This window comes from Pangasianodon hypophthalmus, chromosome 22 (assembly GCF_027358585.1).
Source record: "Pangasianodon hypophthalmus isolate fPanHyp1 chromosome 22, fPanHyp1.pri, whole genome shotgun sequence".
Taxonomy (NCBI): Eukaryota; Metazoa; Chordata; class Actinopteri; order Siluriformes; family Pangasiidae; genus Pangasianodon; species Pangasianodon hypophthalmus.
In genome coordinates this window covers 19,112,731-19,129,382 of record NC_069731.1, presented here as the reverse complement: position 1 = coordinate 19,129,382, position 16,652 = coordinate 19,112,731, and the positions used below count along the sequence as shown (strand labels likewise).

The 16,652-nt window shown below is 40.8% G+C and overlaps 1 protein-coding gene across 2 annotated transcripts in view; it reads right to left on the bottom strand.

Annotated features, from left to right (window-relative positions):
* Positions 1 to 16,652, bottom strand: part of LOC113541280 (putative leucine-rich repeat-containing protein DDB_G0290503) — a 118,010-nt gene that overhangs the window by 57,427 nt on the left and 43,931 nt on the right. Inside the window, exons 7-11 of one of the 2 annotated variants that reach the window (XM_026938166.3) lie at positions 6,747 to 6,926; positions 1,521 to 1,604; positions 814 to 981; positions 655 to 738; positions 94 to 261 (exon numbers count right to left, since the gene is read on the bottom strand). In XM_026938166.3, the coding sequence (XP_026793967.3) occupies positions 94 to 261; positions 655 to 738; positions 814 to 981; positions 1,521 to 1,604; positions 6,747 to 6,926 (684 nt within the window). The remainder of the gene's footprint in view (positions 1 to 93; positions 262 to 654; positions 739 to 813; positions 982 to 1,520; positions 1,605 to 6,746; positions 6,927 to 16,652) is intronic. The other variant, XM_053228029.1, reaches the window with a different exon arrangement.

The window sequence follows — 16,652 nt, the reverse complement described above, 5'->3', positions numbered from 1 at the left end:
TAAATGTTTTTTTGTTTTTTTTGATACACAAGCAGTCAGACGTGTTTCTGGGTCAGTCGGGTGTGTAAGCGGTGAACAATGGTGTGTGTCGACCTGTTGCTGGGCGAGCTGTAACTGACTCTGGAGCTGCTGTGTTTTCTGCTGTTCTTGGTCCATCCGGGCGTTTCCGTGGCGACACATCTCTCTCAGCTCCTGTAAGTGGGCCTGCTGCTTCCTCACCTTCTCATTAAGCCTGCTGACCTCAGCCTCCTGCAGCCCCAGCTACACACACACACACACACACACACACATATACATACACACATACAGAGTACAGCAATGCACAAAAGTTCAACATCATCTGTATTCATAGCCTGGCTAAATATTGAAAATTATTCTGCAGCTTCCAAACACACACTCATGCATTTTTCATGAAACGGTAAACAAGCGGGTGGCGATGAGCTGCACGAGGGTCAGGGGAGATTCACACCTCCTCCTCTTCCTCTGAACACCTCCTAAGACCAGCTCAGCTTTTTATACAAACAGCTGAAGTCAGTATAATGATGACAAAACTGCTTAGAAGATTTCAACCTCTTCTCCTGCGACTCGTCCACGCTAGACTCCCGCCATATATAAATGGAATTCTCTCCACATATTTCCCCCTCACTTTCTCACCTCCTCCCGCACTCCCTGGTTCTTCTCCACCGAGACTCGAAGCTCCGCCCTCAGCTGCAGAATCACCTGATCTCGACTGGACACCTGCGTAACGAAAAGCATCGTGATGATGATGCTGTAATTCTGCAGTCATATGTTCAGCAGTGTGAGCAGACAGACCTCCTGTTGAGCCGTTCTGTGTTTCTCGGCAATTACGGCAAGCTCCAGCTCCAGGTTTCTCTTCTCAGAGATTACTCTCTGAAGCTCCTCGGCGTTCTCCTTCTCCAGCACTTCACGCTTTGTGATCTCTTCTTGCAGCTTCTCCACCTCGTTCTGTTTTTGTTCACACTGAACACACAAACACAGCCCAAGTGTTAGTGTGGTTTACTACAAACTGAACACTACTATAATGGATGGATGGATGGATGGGTTGACTGACTGATGGGTTTATAGGTGAACAGTGGCATAGTAGGGGTATGGATGGGTAGGGAGATGGATAGCAAGATGGTTGGGTGGGCGGATGGATGGATGCTAGTCCTGTAGCTCATGTAAATAACCTGAGGAGCTTTAAGCTAGCTAAATATCTGCATTTAGATGCTCCATTGACAACCTTTTGTTGCAAAGCTAGCTCATTTAATAACGAGCCACCACTAATTAGATTAGATTTAGTGAACAGTTGACACATTTTTAACGGCAAACACAGCGGTGTGAGTCCACGTGGTCACCACACCCACCCAGGAACTCTGTGATGTGCAGCAGATACTAAACGTCATCAGTGAAAGTGCAATAAAAAGGAAAGGTGACTAGCCAGTACATCTCTGTATGTAATAAACAACTCAATGTAATGATTTGCAGACTTTTATTTATGAATGCGCCGGGATCATCACCTCTTTTTTCAGCTCTGTGAGCTGCTTCTTGGTCTCGTGTAGTCGCTTCTGGGCCGCAGACAGCCTGCTTTCTGTCTTATGTATCTGCAAACACAAAACCAAGACAGAGAACAATCTCTAAAATGAATATTTCCTTTTGAAAACAAAGCATTTCATTTTTACAACAGAAGTCATTCATTACAATAAAAAAAAAAATCTTTAAACACGGTTACTGAAGTCGGCCGTGAGAGCGACGCAGGCCTGGTTTAGGAATTGTTACCGAACATGTCGAGCTTCTTTATATGCACAGTGTTCATCACTTCACTTTCTTTAAATCGGAGAAAGAAGAAGGAACCGTTTGCACAGATGTCGCCCCTAAAAATCAGCTAAAACTCAGAAAAATGTCGCTCCCGCTCAGCGCGCGTGGCGCCTTATGGAAAGTGAAAGGTCGTTTGTAACTGTCCGCAGGATTGATGGAGTTAAGATAGCTTCTCGCCCTTCACCCCGCGCTCATGAAGAACGGTTTCGAATGACAGAGCAGCGTCACGCCGGACCGTTTCTGCCACTTTCTTTCCTCTTGTGCCTGCTCGGGGCCACACAAAAGCCCCGTCCAGATTTAATTACCCCTGCTTTCTCCTTCATTAAAGGCTAACCTGTCATCCAATACCACGCGCCAAAGTCTGCAATTTGCGCTAATTCCTGGCGTTTCTGTCTGCTTTTGGCCGCCCGCTCAGAGCTATATTCAGAGAATAATTGCTTTTGTGGCCTATGCAAACACGGTCAGGATCAATCGTAAACCGGCCGTAAATGTTTTTGTATTGGCCATCTGTCTGGAGCCGGTGCCTTCAACGCTGAGGCTAAGCAGCGAGGGCGTGCGGGCGTGTGCACGTCACACCAACCGAGCGCTCCTGTTCAGAGTGGATGGCACAATTTAAGAAAGAAAAAAAAAAAGAAAAAAAAAGGCTGTATAAATTCACACATCCAGGCAGCTTAGAATAAAATTTCCTTTCAAAATATTTTGTAAATTTACAGTAATATACCGTGAGCAGAACTGTCAAGTTGTGACTGTAATTAGTGTTTACAACATTCTTCAAGCAAATAAACACCATACTGTACTGTAATTTTACACGACTACTACATACTGATAACAGCAAATTATTACAACTCATGTATATATTTACCACCAGTTATTTGTCAGATAGTTTATGACAGATTCAGCTCCAGTGCTGCAAAATATTTCACAGTTTGTGAATATTTTAGTTTTGTTACAATGTGCTTCCATGTACAAACTGTCTATCGAATGAAAAAAGTAGAAACACATCATAAATACACTCACCTACATGTTCTTATTCTCACAGTCATTACACTTTAGATTTGTTATGAATTTCAATCAAGAGTTTGAAGCTGTTTGATGCAGAAAAGTCACCTTGAGACCAAAAATATGTAACATATAGAGGATGAACAAACGAGAAAATGAGGATAAAGTCAAAATTCAAAAGTGCTTGAAAAACAAAGTCACAAAGTGGCGATAAATAAATATCTCAGATTAATGTGAACACTTGTAGGACGCATGGCGCATGTCAACACGTGACACGTTACAGCCGTGCATAATGTGGCCCATGGCAAAAAGGGTGCGGGGGGGTAGGAAAAGAAAAAAGAGCAAAAAAAAGCAGGTGAAATATTTGTGTATATGAAAAAGCTCTTGAGAGACGTGTATCATATCAGCAGTGCATAATTCCATTGTGTTTGTACATTTCATGCATGCATAATATATTGCATTACACCCTTCCAGAGCACATTTAACAGGTCGCACCGTAGCATCATCTCACAAAGCTGACATCTGATGCGTGCCACTGCACAGCGGCTGACATTAACCGCATCAGAGCGACGCGCGGGGCCCAAACACGGCGAGGGGTGAGCACATCTGCTCGTGGAACGTTAAAAACAAAGCAGCTTTTACAGCTCATTAATAATGCGAGTGCAGGGGCAGAGAGATTGTAACGCTCGTGTTGGGTCGGTGTTACACACCTCATCGCCACTTTTGTGTTTCGCAATGCTCAAATTAAATCTCAAAGCAGAGGAAATTGTTTAGAGCTAGAGATAAATAACATATAAGACAAAAATAGCTACGCTGCTATTGTGACGCTATAATACCTTAATCCTCAGATTTAAGCCAAGAATAAAAGTGAGAACAGGAACTAAGCTGTAACTTTGTGGATGTTCCACAACATGAAACGCAGCAACAGACAGATAAAAAGTAGGACGTATTGTTGTTTAATTAATAAAATAGTAATCTTTGCTAAATTGCTGTTGTAGAAGAGGAATAAAACACTTCTGCACATGCTGTTATAGGAAAATAATCAAGTTACTGTTACTATTTTACTGTTACGAAGTTCTTATTTTCCCATAACAGCACATCTGAAGGTGTTTTATTCCTCTTACATCACAGCAATCGTTTTATTTATTATTGATCATCATACTTTTTTATCCATTTATAGTTACATTTAATGCTGTGAATCGTTGATGAAAAACATTAGTTTCTGTTCTCACATACATTATAGCAGCTATAAACAGTCGTTTCTTCACCAGTCTCTCTTTTTCTCTCTCTAGAAGTTAACGAGACTAAAAAAAAAAAAATGCAGTTTGTCATTTTATCGAGAAACCACAAGATGTAAACTCCTCTCTCCTGAAGAAAACTCGGTTACAGCTTTACCTCTGACTGTTACAAAGCGCTGACACTGGAGACTCCTTCCATAAATGTGAACGAAACATCTCCTTATTATAAGAAACTTCAACACGTCAATGATTTTTAAAATCTGTTTAGTGGAGCGTCCGCTGTTACTATAGAAACGATAACGTATTGGAAGGAGCACATTAATATAAACCTGCGATTTGCAGCTGCACTACTGTCAGAGCTGCTGTTAGAGAAGACGAGTCAACACCTTCTGACCAATCAGAATCCAGCTTTCAAATGAAAGCTTCTACAGTCTGCAATGGCATTGGTGTGCTTCAGCACAGAGGAATTCACTGTAGGATAAAAGTAAATGTGGATTAGGTTTATAAACCGCACTCGTGTTGTCATTTCGTGACAGGATCCAGATTTTGTTGATTATTTACCCACCTAAAGAAACGAGTGTCAGGAGCAGCTCAGCGAGTCGCAGCTCGACTGGCTCCATCACTCCTTAACTTTCAGAAGGGGAAAAATGAGCAGACTGGAGGAGCATTACGGACAGGAATCAAGGAGGAGGTATTTTTAAAAATCAATCGTTGCGTACGCGTCTCCCCCATGCGTCTCCGCCCGCTTCAAACGCTGACAGAGAGAATCCCAACTGACGTGCAGTCGTTCCGTAAAGAGAACAGAGAGAAGAGAGGGAATGAGTGTGATATGAAACCAGCCAACAAACAAATCGAGCGACTGTCAAACACATCCAATATTGATGCCGGAAAAAAAGTGTGCCTTTATCACGAGCTCGCTGTGAGATATCAGAGTGTAGCGACAGTTAGACTGCAGGGATTCAGTGCTGAAGGGTGTGTGTGTGTGCGTGTGTGTGTGAGAGATGAGAAGTGCAACGTCATCACACTCACAAAACTATCTTCTCACTCTGGCCACTAAGACAGACGCAGTGGATTGTGGGTAGTGAATTCAACATGGCTGCCGCTGCTGCTACAGAAATCGAGCAGAACCCTTCTCTCAGCCCTCGTCAAGCCAACTTCATCTAATAGACTGTTACAAAGCGCTGACACTGGAGACTCCTTCCATAAACGTGAACTAAACATCTCCTTACTTTAAGAAACTTCAACACGTCAATGATTTTTAAAATCTGTTTAGAGTATCCACTGTACAAGTCCCTGTGAATGAGCTGTTACTATAGAAACGATAACGTATTGGAAGGAGCGTATTAATATAAACCTGCGATTTGCAGCTGCACTTCTGTCAGAGCTGCTGTTAGAGAAGACGAGTCAACACCTTCTGACCAATCAGAATCCAGCTTTCAACTGAATGATTCTACAATCATAATGATTCTACAATCCCTTCTCTCAGCCCACGTCAAGTCAACTTCAACAGAACCTCTCGTCTTATTGTCTTCTTCTCTCGCTCTTAAAAAAAAAAAAAAACTCTGATGGTTCTATGTTCATCACTACAACAAAGTGTTTTCCTATCAGCAAAGCGTTCCATATTTAACCCTGTTCTGGAAAGAATCATCCCAAGAATCCTTAAAGATCCCACGAAGAACCTTTTTTTCCCCCCTAAGAATCTGGTAATATTTATTTTATACAGTTATATACTTTGAATTTAGAAAGAGGAAAAAAGAAAGAAGAAAAAAAGAAAAAGAAAATGTGTTCACTAAACTCAAAATAATGCTTAAACAAAGTATTTTCTTAATTTTTTTTTTTCCGTTTTGCATGGACAGGATCGTCTTAAAATCGAAGCTTTAAAAATACAATAAATAAAGAAAGTAAAGCAGTTTGGTCTGGTAATGAAATGGAATGAAGAGCGAGCCTGGATCCAGATCCGCTGAAGCAATAAATATCTGAGCGCTTGCTAAACACCGCAGATGGAGGACTTCTTTCAAACCGAAGTGTTAAAGCTATTTGTTCAGCTGCACTAACGCAGGAACTTCGCTGGAACAAAACCTATTATTGTTCGCCCTCCCTCCCTCATTCCCTCCCTCGTTCCTTTCCTCCCTCCCTCCTCGCCCCCGCCCTTTCCCCCTCCGACAGGAAATGGACAGTGGCAAAGTTACAGTAGTTCAACATATGAGATCAGAGACGAGGTTTTCTCTCTAAAGCAGAAGCAGATGTTGGGGCTGGAACATGGCCGGTGCTCAGATTAACCACCGTGTTGCTCGCTTTAAAAAATTAAACTAATTAATCGAGACCTATCACAGGCTTGCTTATATATATACTCAATTTTTTTCAGGGGTTACGGGGTTAAACAGATGTTGGGTTTTTTGTGGTGTAGAAGAACAACATCTGCGTGGATAAACACTTGAGAAAATTAAGTTAACCCGTCTTAAACTTTGTGCTCCATCGGGAGTAAAAATACTTCGACTCTGCACACGAACACCAAAGCGGATTGGTGATCTTTACATACCACAGTGTGAAATTAGCGTAATCGACTCCGCATTCTTCTAAACAACAGCCTGGGAGATCATCACCACTACACAGCAAGGGTTGAGAATCAGAAGAAAAGATAGAAGAGAAGGGCGGAAAAGGAAAAGGAGGGGCACTGAGCACTCTCTTTACCTTACTGCCAGCTGCTCTGGTGGTGTCTCTGAGACTTCGCCTTGCCCTACTTAAAGCCTCCTGCTGCTTGAGAATTTGATCTCGCAGCTGTTGAGATTGTTCCGTCTTTTCCTGTAATTTGGACTTGAGCAGGCCGACGTCTAAACCCGGGCTATTAACTTTCTCCTCACTGGTCTGCCGCTGAGTGGAGAGAGAGAAAAGAGAGAACGACAGGAGCTGAGTGTCTTTCCGAATAAACGTGACAGGGCTTTGAAGTTAAACATTTATACTTTGTCTTAAAACAGAGAAATGCTGCATTTACAAATAATAATCATAACTTTTTGGGCATAACATATTCATAAGCACCTTCATGAGGTGACATCGAAGTATGACATTTATCTGACATTTGTGGAAGGAGTCTCCAGTGTCAGAGCTTTGTAACAGTCACGGGTAAAGCTGTAAAGTTTTTTGTCTTAACTTCAAGAGAGATTAAAAACCAGGAAGTGAAGGAACGATTGTTTAGATGTGCTGTAACAAGCAATAACAGCAACTAACTTGTTTCATGTAACTATAAATGGATAAAAAGGTATTTTTAATAACAGCTGTGAATGAAAAATATTCAACCGTAACTGCATTGTTGATTATTTTCCTATAACAGCATGCCACTGAGTGTTTTATTCCTAACATATCATGCAGGTTAGTGTTTTGTATTGTTTTTATTTAACTAAAGGCACATCGCTCATCACTCCTTTCATACACAGTCAATGCTAAACGATTACTACATTAGTTTAAGCATGTGAAAATCCTACACCACTGTAAGGACTTTTTAACGAGTGATGCTTCGGACTCGTTTTTCATGTAAATGGACCACGTCTGGAGTTGAGAAACATTAACGTCCATACTCCTGTACGAAGAAGACAGACACAAAAGGTAAGATTTCAGGTGGATGTGATGTTAGTCAAGATGAACCTCCAGGATACAGGATTAAAATTACAGAAATTTGTTTCAAACATTAGACATGTAATGATAATCGAGGATTTTACACTACACAACACACTACACTACACAACACTACACAAAAATCTTAAATGTCACCATTTTATGAAAGATTTATGCAACACAGATGTAGATGAGATGTAAGTCAGCTTTAAATAAAGTGTCACCAGACATCAGCAGTCACTCGATTTACTACAGATTTACTACTCTTTTTATTTTATATCCTGCATAAACACGCAGCAGGTTGACAGATCCTGTGTAAATAAAAGACGCGCGTTTTTTCCGACATCGCAGTTTCACGCAGGCCTCCGGTGCACAATTCAATACAATCCTGCAGTAACACACTTCCATCGATCCTTTCACACTTCATTGCAAATTACTCAGCAGCTGTTCTGCTATTCATACGACACGTATCAATTATTAAAACACGTTATTATTCAATTCGATCCACCGATTGTGGTCACTTTTCCATCTCGCATTAGAGAAGCAATTAAAGGAAAAGGAGCTGGCCGCAATTTCAAAGAAAAAAGAAAAAGGATTAAGAAAGAGAGATTTAAAGGTTATCCTACGATACACAATCAGCGGCAGTTAAAATCAAACGACTTTGTTTTGTCAAGGACAAAGCGCACAGAACGAAACGAAACTTCCCTGAGAAGGGAAAAAAAAAAAAAAAATGCTTAAAGCAAGAAACCAAACCCAATTATATTCATCATTAGTATGCTTCCTTAATGTTCTCATTTATTATTCAGGGAGAGCCATAAGAACTTAAATTCACCCTTCTCACACGCTGACGCTAAACCACATTCAAACGGAGAACAAGTCCTTCATTTGCTCGCCAAGAACCCACAATCCTCAGCGGGAGAGAGCTCCGCCGCGCCGCGTTATTGAGTATCACTGGTGCTCGGCGGAGCAGGAAGATCAAAATAAAAAAAATTAAAATGAAAATGAGGCGTGTTCTCAGGGAGGAAAGTGGGCGGGGCTTTACCTGATCTCACCAGGTGTGGAGTGTGTGCTGGTCGTGTGTGTGTGGCTCTCTAACAGTTTTACAATCGATATTTTATAAGCGATATCAGCATCCAGACTGATGAGCACGAGAGCAATGACTGTGAAATAAATAAAGGGGGGAAAAGAAGCCTTTTTTTTTTTTATAGTTTTTAAGGAATTTCAGCAATTAGCTTTATTAAATAAAAAAGTCTCCAAGATTTAAAAATTTTATTTTTTAAGAAATGATTTTTAGTCCGAGTAAAACCCAGGATTTTAATTTAATTTTATTTTGGTCACTAATAAAATAGCAATTTTAATCTATATGCAATCATATCAGCCAATGTAATATAGTTTGGTCAAAAATGAAACACACAGCAGTAGGTTTGGTTAAACCTGGCTTTACATATATGGTTAGTTTTAACATATATCTTTACATACATGGTTTACTTTTTTTTTTTTTTTTAAAGAAACACTGACTATTCAAACATACCAAGTAAGGCTCAATATGAAAGGTTTTTTTTTGTTGTTGATGTTTTTTTCTTAGTCACTGATAAAGAAAATACCTATTTTAGAAAGCTAAAATTATGATAAATAACATCTGCTGATTTTTGTTTACAAAATTGGGGTAAGAATTGAAACAGACACCAGTCATTTTAGTTAAATTGGACTCAATAAACACCAGAAACTAAAAAAAAGTCTTATTGTCTGTATCTGTTGACAAATACGCTAGTCAATTTCACATCACTGTCAGGTCTACAGACCTCGTCCAACAAAGAACGAAGAACATCAGCACCGCTTTCAAACGCTAGCAGGTGAACTGGGAATTCCAGGATAGGGGAAGAGTTTAAAAAAAACTGCACTTCCAAACAGCCCCCAGCGCAGAAACCTGCTTCTTCTGATAGCTAAAACAGCGAAACCTTTCTGACAACGGCGGCTCGTTTTGAACACCTGCTTCTTTTCAAGTTGTGCAGCGTGAGCTGGCGATGACACGGTAAAACTGCGCTTCTGTGACAACGGCATCTGTATGAACCGGAGATTAAAGTGTTCTGGCACGTTCTGTCCATTAAAGTGATGCTTATGGGAGTGTGTTTGAAAGAAAAAAAACAAGTGTATTATTGAAACACGGTGCAGGATTTGTCTTCGCAAAACAGGCAGGATTTAAAACTCGGTTCTGTCAAGAAGAGGTCTCCTGTTTCATCAAAATGCAGAGTGAAGATTGAACGTGATGCTCAGAGAAAACACTTTTAAATGCAGAGGGAAAACTTGCTCGCTTTCACACCTATTGTTCCGGAGTCCGAATCACGTAATTAAACAAAACAAAAAGCAAAAAAAGTTGTCTGAGTGGCAGGTAGGGCTGAAAACGTCCTTGTAAAACTTTTTTCATTCATCAGTCACAAAATACGGCGAAGAAAAAAGGTGAACAATTCTTGCACAGAGAACACGGAGCCGGAGCTAAATAAATGACTAGATAATTATGTAACTATAACTACAATTATAACTATAAAAATAAAGTGAAACATGGGGAAGAAGGTGAGTCAGTCCTGGAATTGACCCGAAAGCCTGGTGAGCTAACACTGCACCATCAGCAAGCTCTCAGGATCTGTGAGGACACTCAGTTTAAAGTCTAAAATCTTCTACATTTTTAGAAGGAACTAATAACACCATTCGTTCTCCTTCTCGAGGAACGTGAGGCCCGATTCCTGATAAATCAGATGACGCAAATTGCTATTTTACAACTTTTAAGGTTTCGTTTGACCCTGCTGAAAGGGAGAACTCAAAATAGAATATCAGATTGCTATATTTCGAAATGGTGGACTTAATCCTAAATATTATATTAGAGGACTTCAGCTGGAGGAAGAATCTACAAAGGACATAATAAACTAATTACTTTGCCAATCAGAGTCTCCCTGGGGGAATTTGCTCAGGCTGTGCGTCCAGCTCGGTGCTGGATTGAGTCCCCTTTCTGAATCCTGAGACAGAGGGAGACGCGGCGAGAAAGAAATGCTTAAATCCACGATGGGGCAAAGCTCTCCATCTTTTCAAGACGTCAATCCGGTGGAGCAGGACAATGTGAATGAGACGAGCCTTTACAGCGTCTGGCAGAAGCCAGGGATGGGTGTGTGTGTGTGTGTTATAAATTAAACAGATTTTTCAAGGACCTTCTTTAAAAGTCAGAAGTAGTTTAAAGTGACAAGAAGTAGGTGGGCGAATTTTAAATTCCAATAAGAAAAGCAGAAAAAAAATGAATGGGCTTTCCAAAAACAAGAGTGTTTTGCAGATGAAGTTTGAAAAATGTATTATGACATTCTGATGGGAAGGTACTTACCGACTCAATGGACGCAAACAGAGCTGAGCTTTAATAAAGTTGCTCGCTAATAACACGTGCAGCTTGAAGCCAGACTGAGTTTACGCCGTAACATTAACATAATTAATCCATTAAAGTGTATTCCACTCTCTTACTTAAACGTGGTCAGTGCGTAGAATAGCAGGCAGCAGCGCAGTAACAACGGACACAACGGGGCAGAGAGAGGAGTGTATTTATTACATGTTTGTGTGAAGGATGAAAACTCTCGCACTTATTATGTAACCCGAATCCAGGAAGGTCATGTTTATGCTTAGGGTTGTATGTTGCAAATATGACTTCAGTTAAAAATAAACTTTTTTTATTTTATTTATTTATTTTTTTAAACGTCTCCATCACTTCCTAGTAGAGCCGCTGCTCCATATCGCCCATGCACACCACACTTTCTCCAAAAACTTTACTAAATTATCTGCCTCGCTCTTTTAATAGTCCTTGCATTGACTTCTGCACTGATTTCTTTTTTTGCGCTCCTTTTTTATAACCTACCATCTGATCTTGTTTTATACATACAACCATATTCTCTCTATATACATTGTGTATGACTGTTCACTTCTAATTTATATTTTAATATCCTTCTGCTGCTATATTGTCTATTATAGAGCAGTTCACTAATCTGATTGGACGAGCGTTGTTCCGAGAGCGCTGATATTTAGTAGAACCGCACTGGGCCATTTCACCGTGTGTCTCACTCCACTCGTCTGTGCTCGCCACGTAAAACTCCTATTCTAGCAATATTTCATTACATTGAAACTGTTACTACGGTTACTACGGGCTGTCAGTCAGCCTGTGCGTTGGCATGGCAACACGCAATCCTCAATCCAGCTGCGGCTTCTTTGGGAACGATTTTCACTGATGGAGCAAAATTGAACTAATTGGCCATGTTGTGTCTGAAATGTCAGTTACTAGATATTAATTTCCTGCTTATAAAACTGTTGTATAAAAGCAACATCACACTCGCAGTCATGCTGCTGTACTGAATATCAGCACGGCTGTGATTAGCTGTGATTACCCGTGGTACTCGTGCCTACAGCCGAATCACAGCCATGCTGATATTCAGTACAACATTTCCACCTGGGATTAATAAAGTGTTTCCGGTTTACGTTTAATTTAATACATTTAATTAAAAACACATATGATTTAGGCCACACCTTCTCACGTTCCTTAAGCGAATAGAGATACGAATATTTAGCGTAATAAACAGACAGGTTACACCCCTATCGTGTGCACACAGAGTGCGATTCGTCATGCTTTCCGGAGTGAACTGAGATTTATTCTGATGCCGGAGACGCTGATACGCAGGAGAAGAAATGGCGATGGCGGTGGAAATTGCTCCACTGAAAACCAGTATCATTTTTTTGTGTATGCGTGTGTCGTTACGTTGAGGGATAAAACAGACGCTTTCTGCATCAACAGGCAGGCTTCAATCCCTGAGCTGAAGAAACGATCGCATCGAGTTTGATGATCCATTAGCTTCCTGTGCGGATGGAGATAAAAGGGGGATTATTTTGGACACACAGAGTCTATAAATGACAAATGTAATACTTTTTTTTCCCGGAAACCACAGCCGATGGCGTTAGGATTGAGGGGGGAGAAGCTTTTTAAGCTTTCAGCAGCGCAAACACAAGGTATCACTTGAATATATAATACAATCTGAGCTGACACTGGAACCAGAGCCCTGGGTATTAGGCCCTATATCTCGGTTTCCTGAGCCCAGTCTGCACCGGACACGCAATCTTAATCAATTTCTATCCAATTGCCGTTCTCGCCGCAACACCATCCCGCATCCCTCTCCCTCCCTCGCTCTGTTTTTAGCAGTGGCTCGTAAAAGTGCAGTTAGCCCCATGTCCCCAGGACGTTAATACATCCAACTCAATATGGCATGCTAATGTCCTAAACGAGCACGGTGCCGTGTTTATTCCGCTCAGCCGCAATGAAAAACTGTCCTCCAGCTCGAGAACAATGCAAACAGATTAAATAAGTTTATACATGCCCAGCGCCTGCTTACTTGAAATGTGAATAAACAAACTTGGGGAGATATGGTTATAAAAACAAAACAAAAAAAACCCTCACCACCATTCTTAAGAAATACACCAGCAAAAAAAGCCCTGCCGCATGAAAACCTACGAAAATACATAACAATTATTGTCCAATCCAGTTGCTCAGTGTTATAAAAGTATCCGCTTTTAACATCTTTAATGCAAATCTGACATCGATACGTCATCGTTTCTATGGGAACAGCTCATTCACTGGGACTTGTTCGGTGGACGCTTTCTATAAAGAGACATTTATTAAACATTTACAGAAGGAGTCTCCAGTGTCAGCGCTGTGTAACAGTCAGAGATAAAGCTGTAACTAAGTTTTCAGAGATTACGCTTTGTGGTTTCTCTGTAACACAACAACCTTTTTTTTTTTTTAAAGAAGTTAAAGAAAGAGGACAAAAGAGAAGCTGTTGAGGGAACTTGTTTCGTGGACGTTCCACAACATTAACTATAACTATAAGCGGATAAAAAGTATAACGTTGTCTGTAAATTAGTTAAAATTGTAATGACTGGAAAAATTACCGTGGTGTAAGAGGAATAAAACTTCAGGGCGTGCTGTTACAGGAAAATAATCAACATCTTCGTAAGCGTACTGATCACATCCACTAAACGCTAGCATGAGCACACATTAGCACCGCAGCCTCACGTCTTTAGTCACGTGGAATGTGTTAAAGAAATGCAATGCTAAGAATTGTTATGCTAACATGCTGTCACACTGACGGAAACGCTCCCCAACACACACACACACACACACACACACACACACACACACGATGAAGTAGCAGCAGCAGGTGACATTTTCAACAGGTACCCGTGTGCAAACATGGCCATATGGCACCTCCGTGGCGCCCCATTAGCGAAGCATGACAAGGAGGAATTATCGCACGCCCGAGACTTCATCAAACACACCAGAGCGCTGCCAAGGCCAGACATCAGATAATGAAGACGCAGCGAAAAACGGGATGCTGCTACAGACAATTAATTAAGTAATTAGGCTAATGACTTCTTTACTCAAGTCCTCTCCTTTTGGCTGCAGATATGAATTAATTAACGCAGCTAATTTAATTAGCCAGGTTGTAATTTCCCAGCTGCTCCGTCCTCCCTCCTCCTCCCTCCTCCTCCCTCCTCCCTCATCCTGGCTCTCGGCGATTCGCCAAGTTTGGACGGCTTCTTCAATAAAACACCGCAAACCATCCACCGGCGTGTGGGGGGGAGAAAAGTTCATCCATGGCTTAGAGAAATATCAGCCCAATTCAGCTGGCTGAGTCCTAATCAAACTGAAATGACTGGGTCCAGAATTATTGGCACCCTTCATTAAAGAACAAGGAAAAATACATACATAAGATTAATATAACACATCACATGAATGATATTTTGGCCTTAAACATACAAGGATGCATCACAGTTTTAACAGTTTTTTCTCTGTCACCTTTAAGTAGATCATTTTTTCTATTGCAGAACATTGATTTCAATAGTAATGGCACACTTATCCCTGAAAGTTTGGTCACATCTCTCGTAATATCTACCACAGTAGAGATTATACACTCGTAGGGAGATACTGAGATGTGATTTCATATTCGATAAACACCGTATGTTTCAATCACCAACAATCCAAAGCCTGGAAAAAAGGTTTTAAATCACAGTTACTTCATAATCGCAGACGTGTTTAGACTCTTATTTTACGACGGTGAGTCAAATGACATCCTTAAAAGTGTGATGTGACAAAGTCGGACACTCGTTAAGTGCTGGGACAATTGCGCTGGATGAAATGGAGATTATGTAGAAAAATGATACAGTTTTGTGACACCAATTTATAATAAACAATGCAAAATACTCAGCTGACTCACCCTCGTACATTTATACTGCATTATGAATAGATTCTCACCTTACTTCAGATGATAGAAATCAGCATCTGACTACAAATTTACATTCCAGTTTCATGGAAACTACAAAAAGATGTATTTAAACCACCAGGAGTGACTTTTTTGATTAAACTTCCAGAAATGGGTTTGAGTTAAATTCTCTAGACTTAGAAAATCTAAGAACTGAGAAATGTTTGTGACCTATTTTTTAAAAAAATCAGATGTAACTGGATTGAAAAAACATTTGGGTCTCTTGAATGAGCACTTGTATCGCATACACACACACATATGTGTTACAAGGGATCCTAACACTGTCTAATATCAAACTGTAAGATAAAAGCTTCGCCAAACAAGTGCGCTTTAATACAGCGCTCATTTAGAGTTGTGTTACAATCTGAGACAGGATTTAAATCCTTAAATAGAAAGATTTAGGGATTTGATGGAACTCTTGTTTAATTTTTTGGCCAAGTCCAATTTTTTGCAAAAACTCCATGTGTTCAGATACTATGACTGCATTTGTTGTATGTTTGTGAATTCATGAAAATGTACAACATGCATATTACTGATCATGAGTAATAAAAAATAAATGTTGCAACTGTAAAAGAAATGAGAAAAGAAAATAAGACCTCCTGAAGATTATGGAAGAAGGAAAAAAAAAAAAAGATCTGAATGACATCTGCTATTTATTTATCCAGGAAGGGCCGAGTCCGTATCACTCACACACACACACACACACACACACACACACGTTTCCCAGACACATGAATGGTGATGCATGAAATTTAGGAGGCCGAGGATTCCTCCAGATTTTCCTTCCTGCTGCTTCCCCATGAGAGCACATGAACATCTGGACTTCACAGAGCGGCGGCGGTGGCGGCTGCCACGACTCGAGCGTCCACAAAGCAGCACAGAAACGTGAATATTAAAACTGAGCGTCGAGTGCGTCGAGAGAGTGATCAGCGTCGGCCAGAGGAGAATTCAAAGTGACGGGGTGAGGGGAGGAAAAAAAAAAAAACAATCAGGAGAACCGGACACAAAAGCACTTTCAGGACGTCACCCCCCGCCGTCCTCCTCCGCACCCCGCCCATCCCTAGCAGCCCCGACCCAGCATGCACCGGGGGCTCGGCGGGGATCTGAGTGGAAGGAACGGTTTGGAACCAAATTTGGTGAAAATGAGCGAGATGAATAGAGCATGGTGGAGGGTGGGAGGGCGGTAGGGGGCGGTAGGGGGGCAGTAGGGGGCCAGTCTCCTGGCAGTGATGCAGATAGTAAATCAAGGCTAAAAAGAACCTGTATTTTTCATCAGGTTACCAGATGGAGACTGGCCTCATCTTTCATCTGATCGCACGAGAAGAGCAACGTCTAGAGGGTGGCTGGTTATTTTTTTTTTTCTTTTAAAGCCACCAAACCGTTAAATCAGTAGAGGGAGCAAGAAAGCTTTCACATGAATGTCTGTTTGCTAATATACGTTCACCTAGCATGCTAATCAATGGAATTATTAATGTAAAATAAGCTTGTAATTAGCACATTAGATATGAGATCCATCTTGTTTTGCTACAGATGATGTTAGTAGTATTTTTGCACAGGTACATTTATAAGAATATTTCTATTTTTGTTACGTATTAAAGGTTATTTCAATGTTTTGAAAATTCTGTACAGTTATTTTTTAATGTCATTAGCAAAT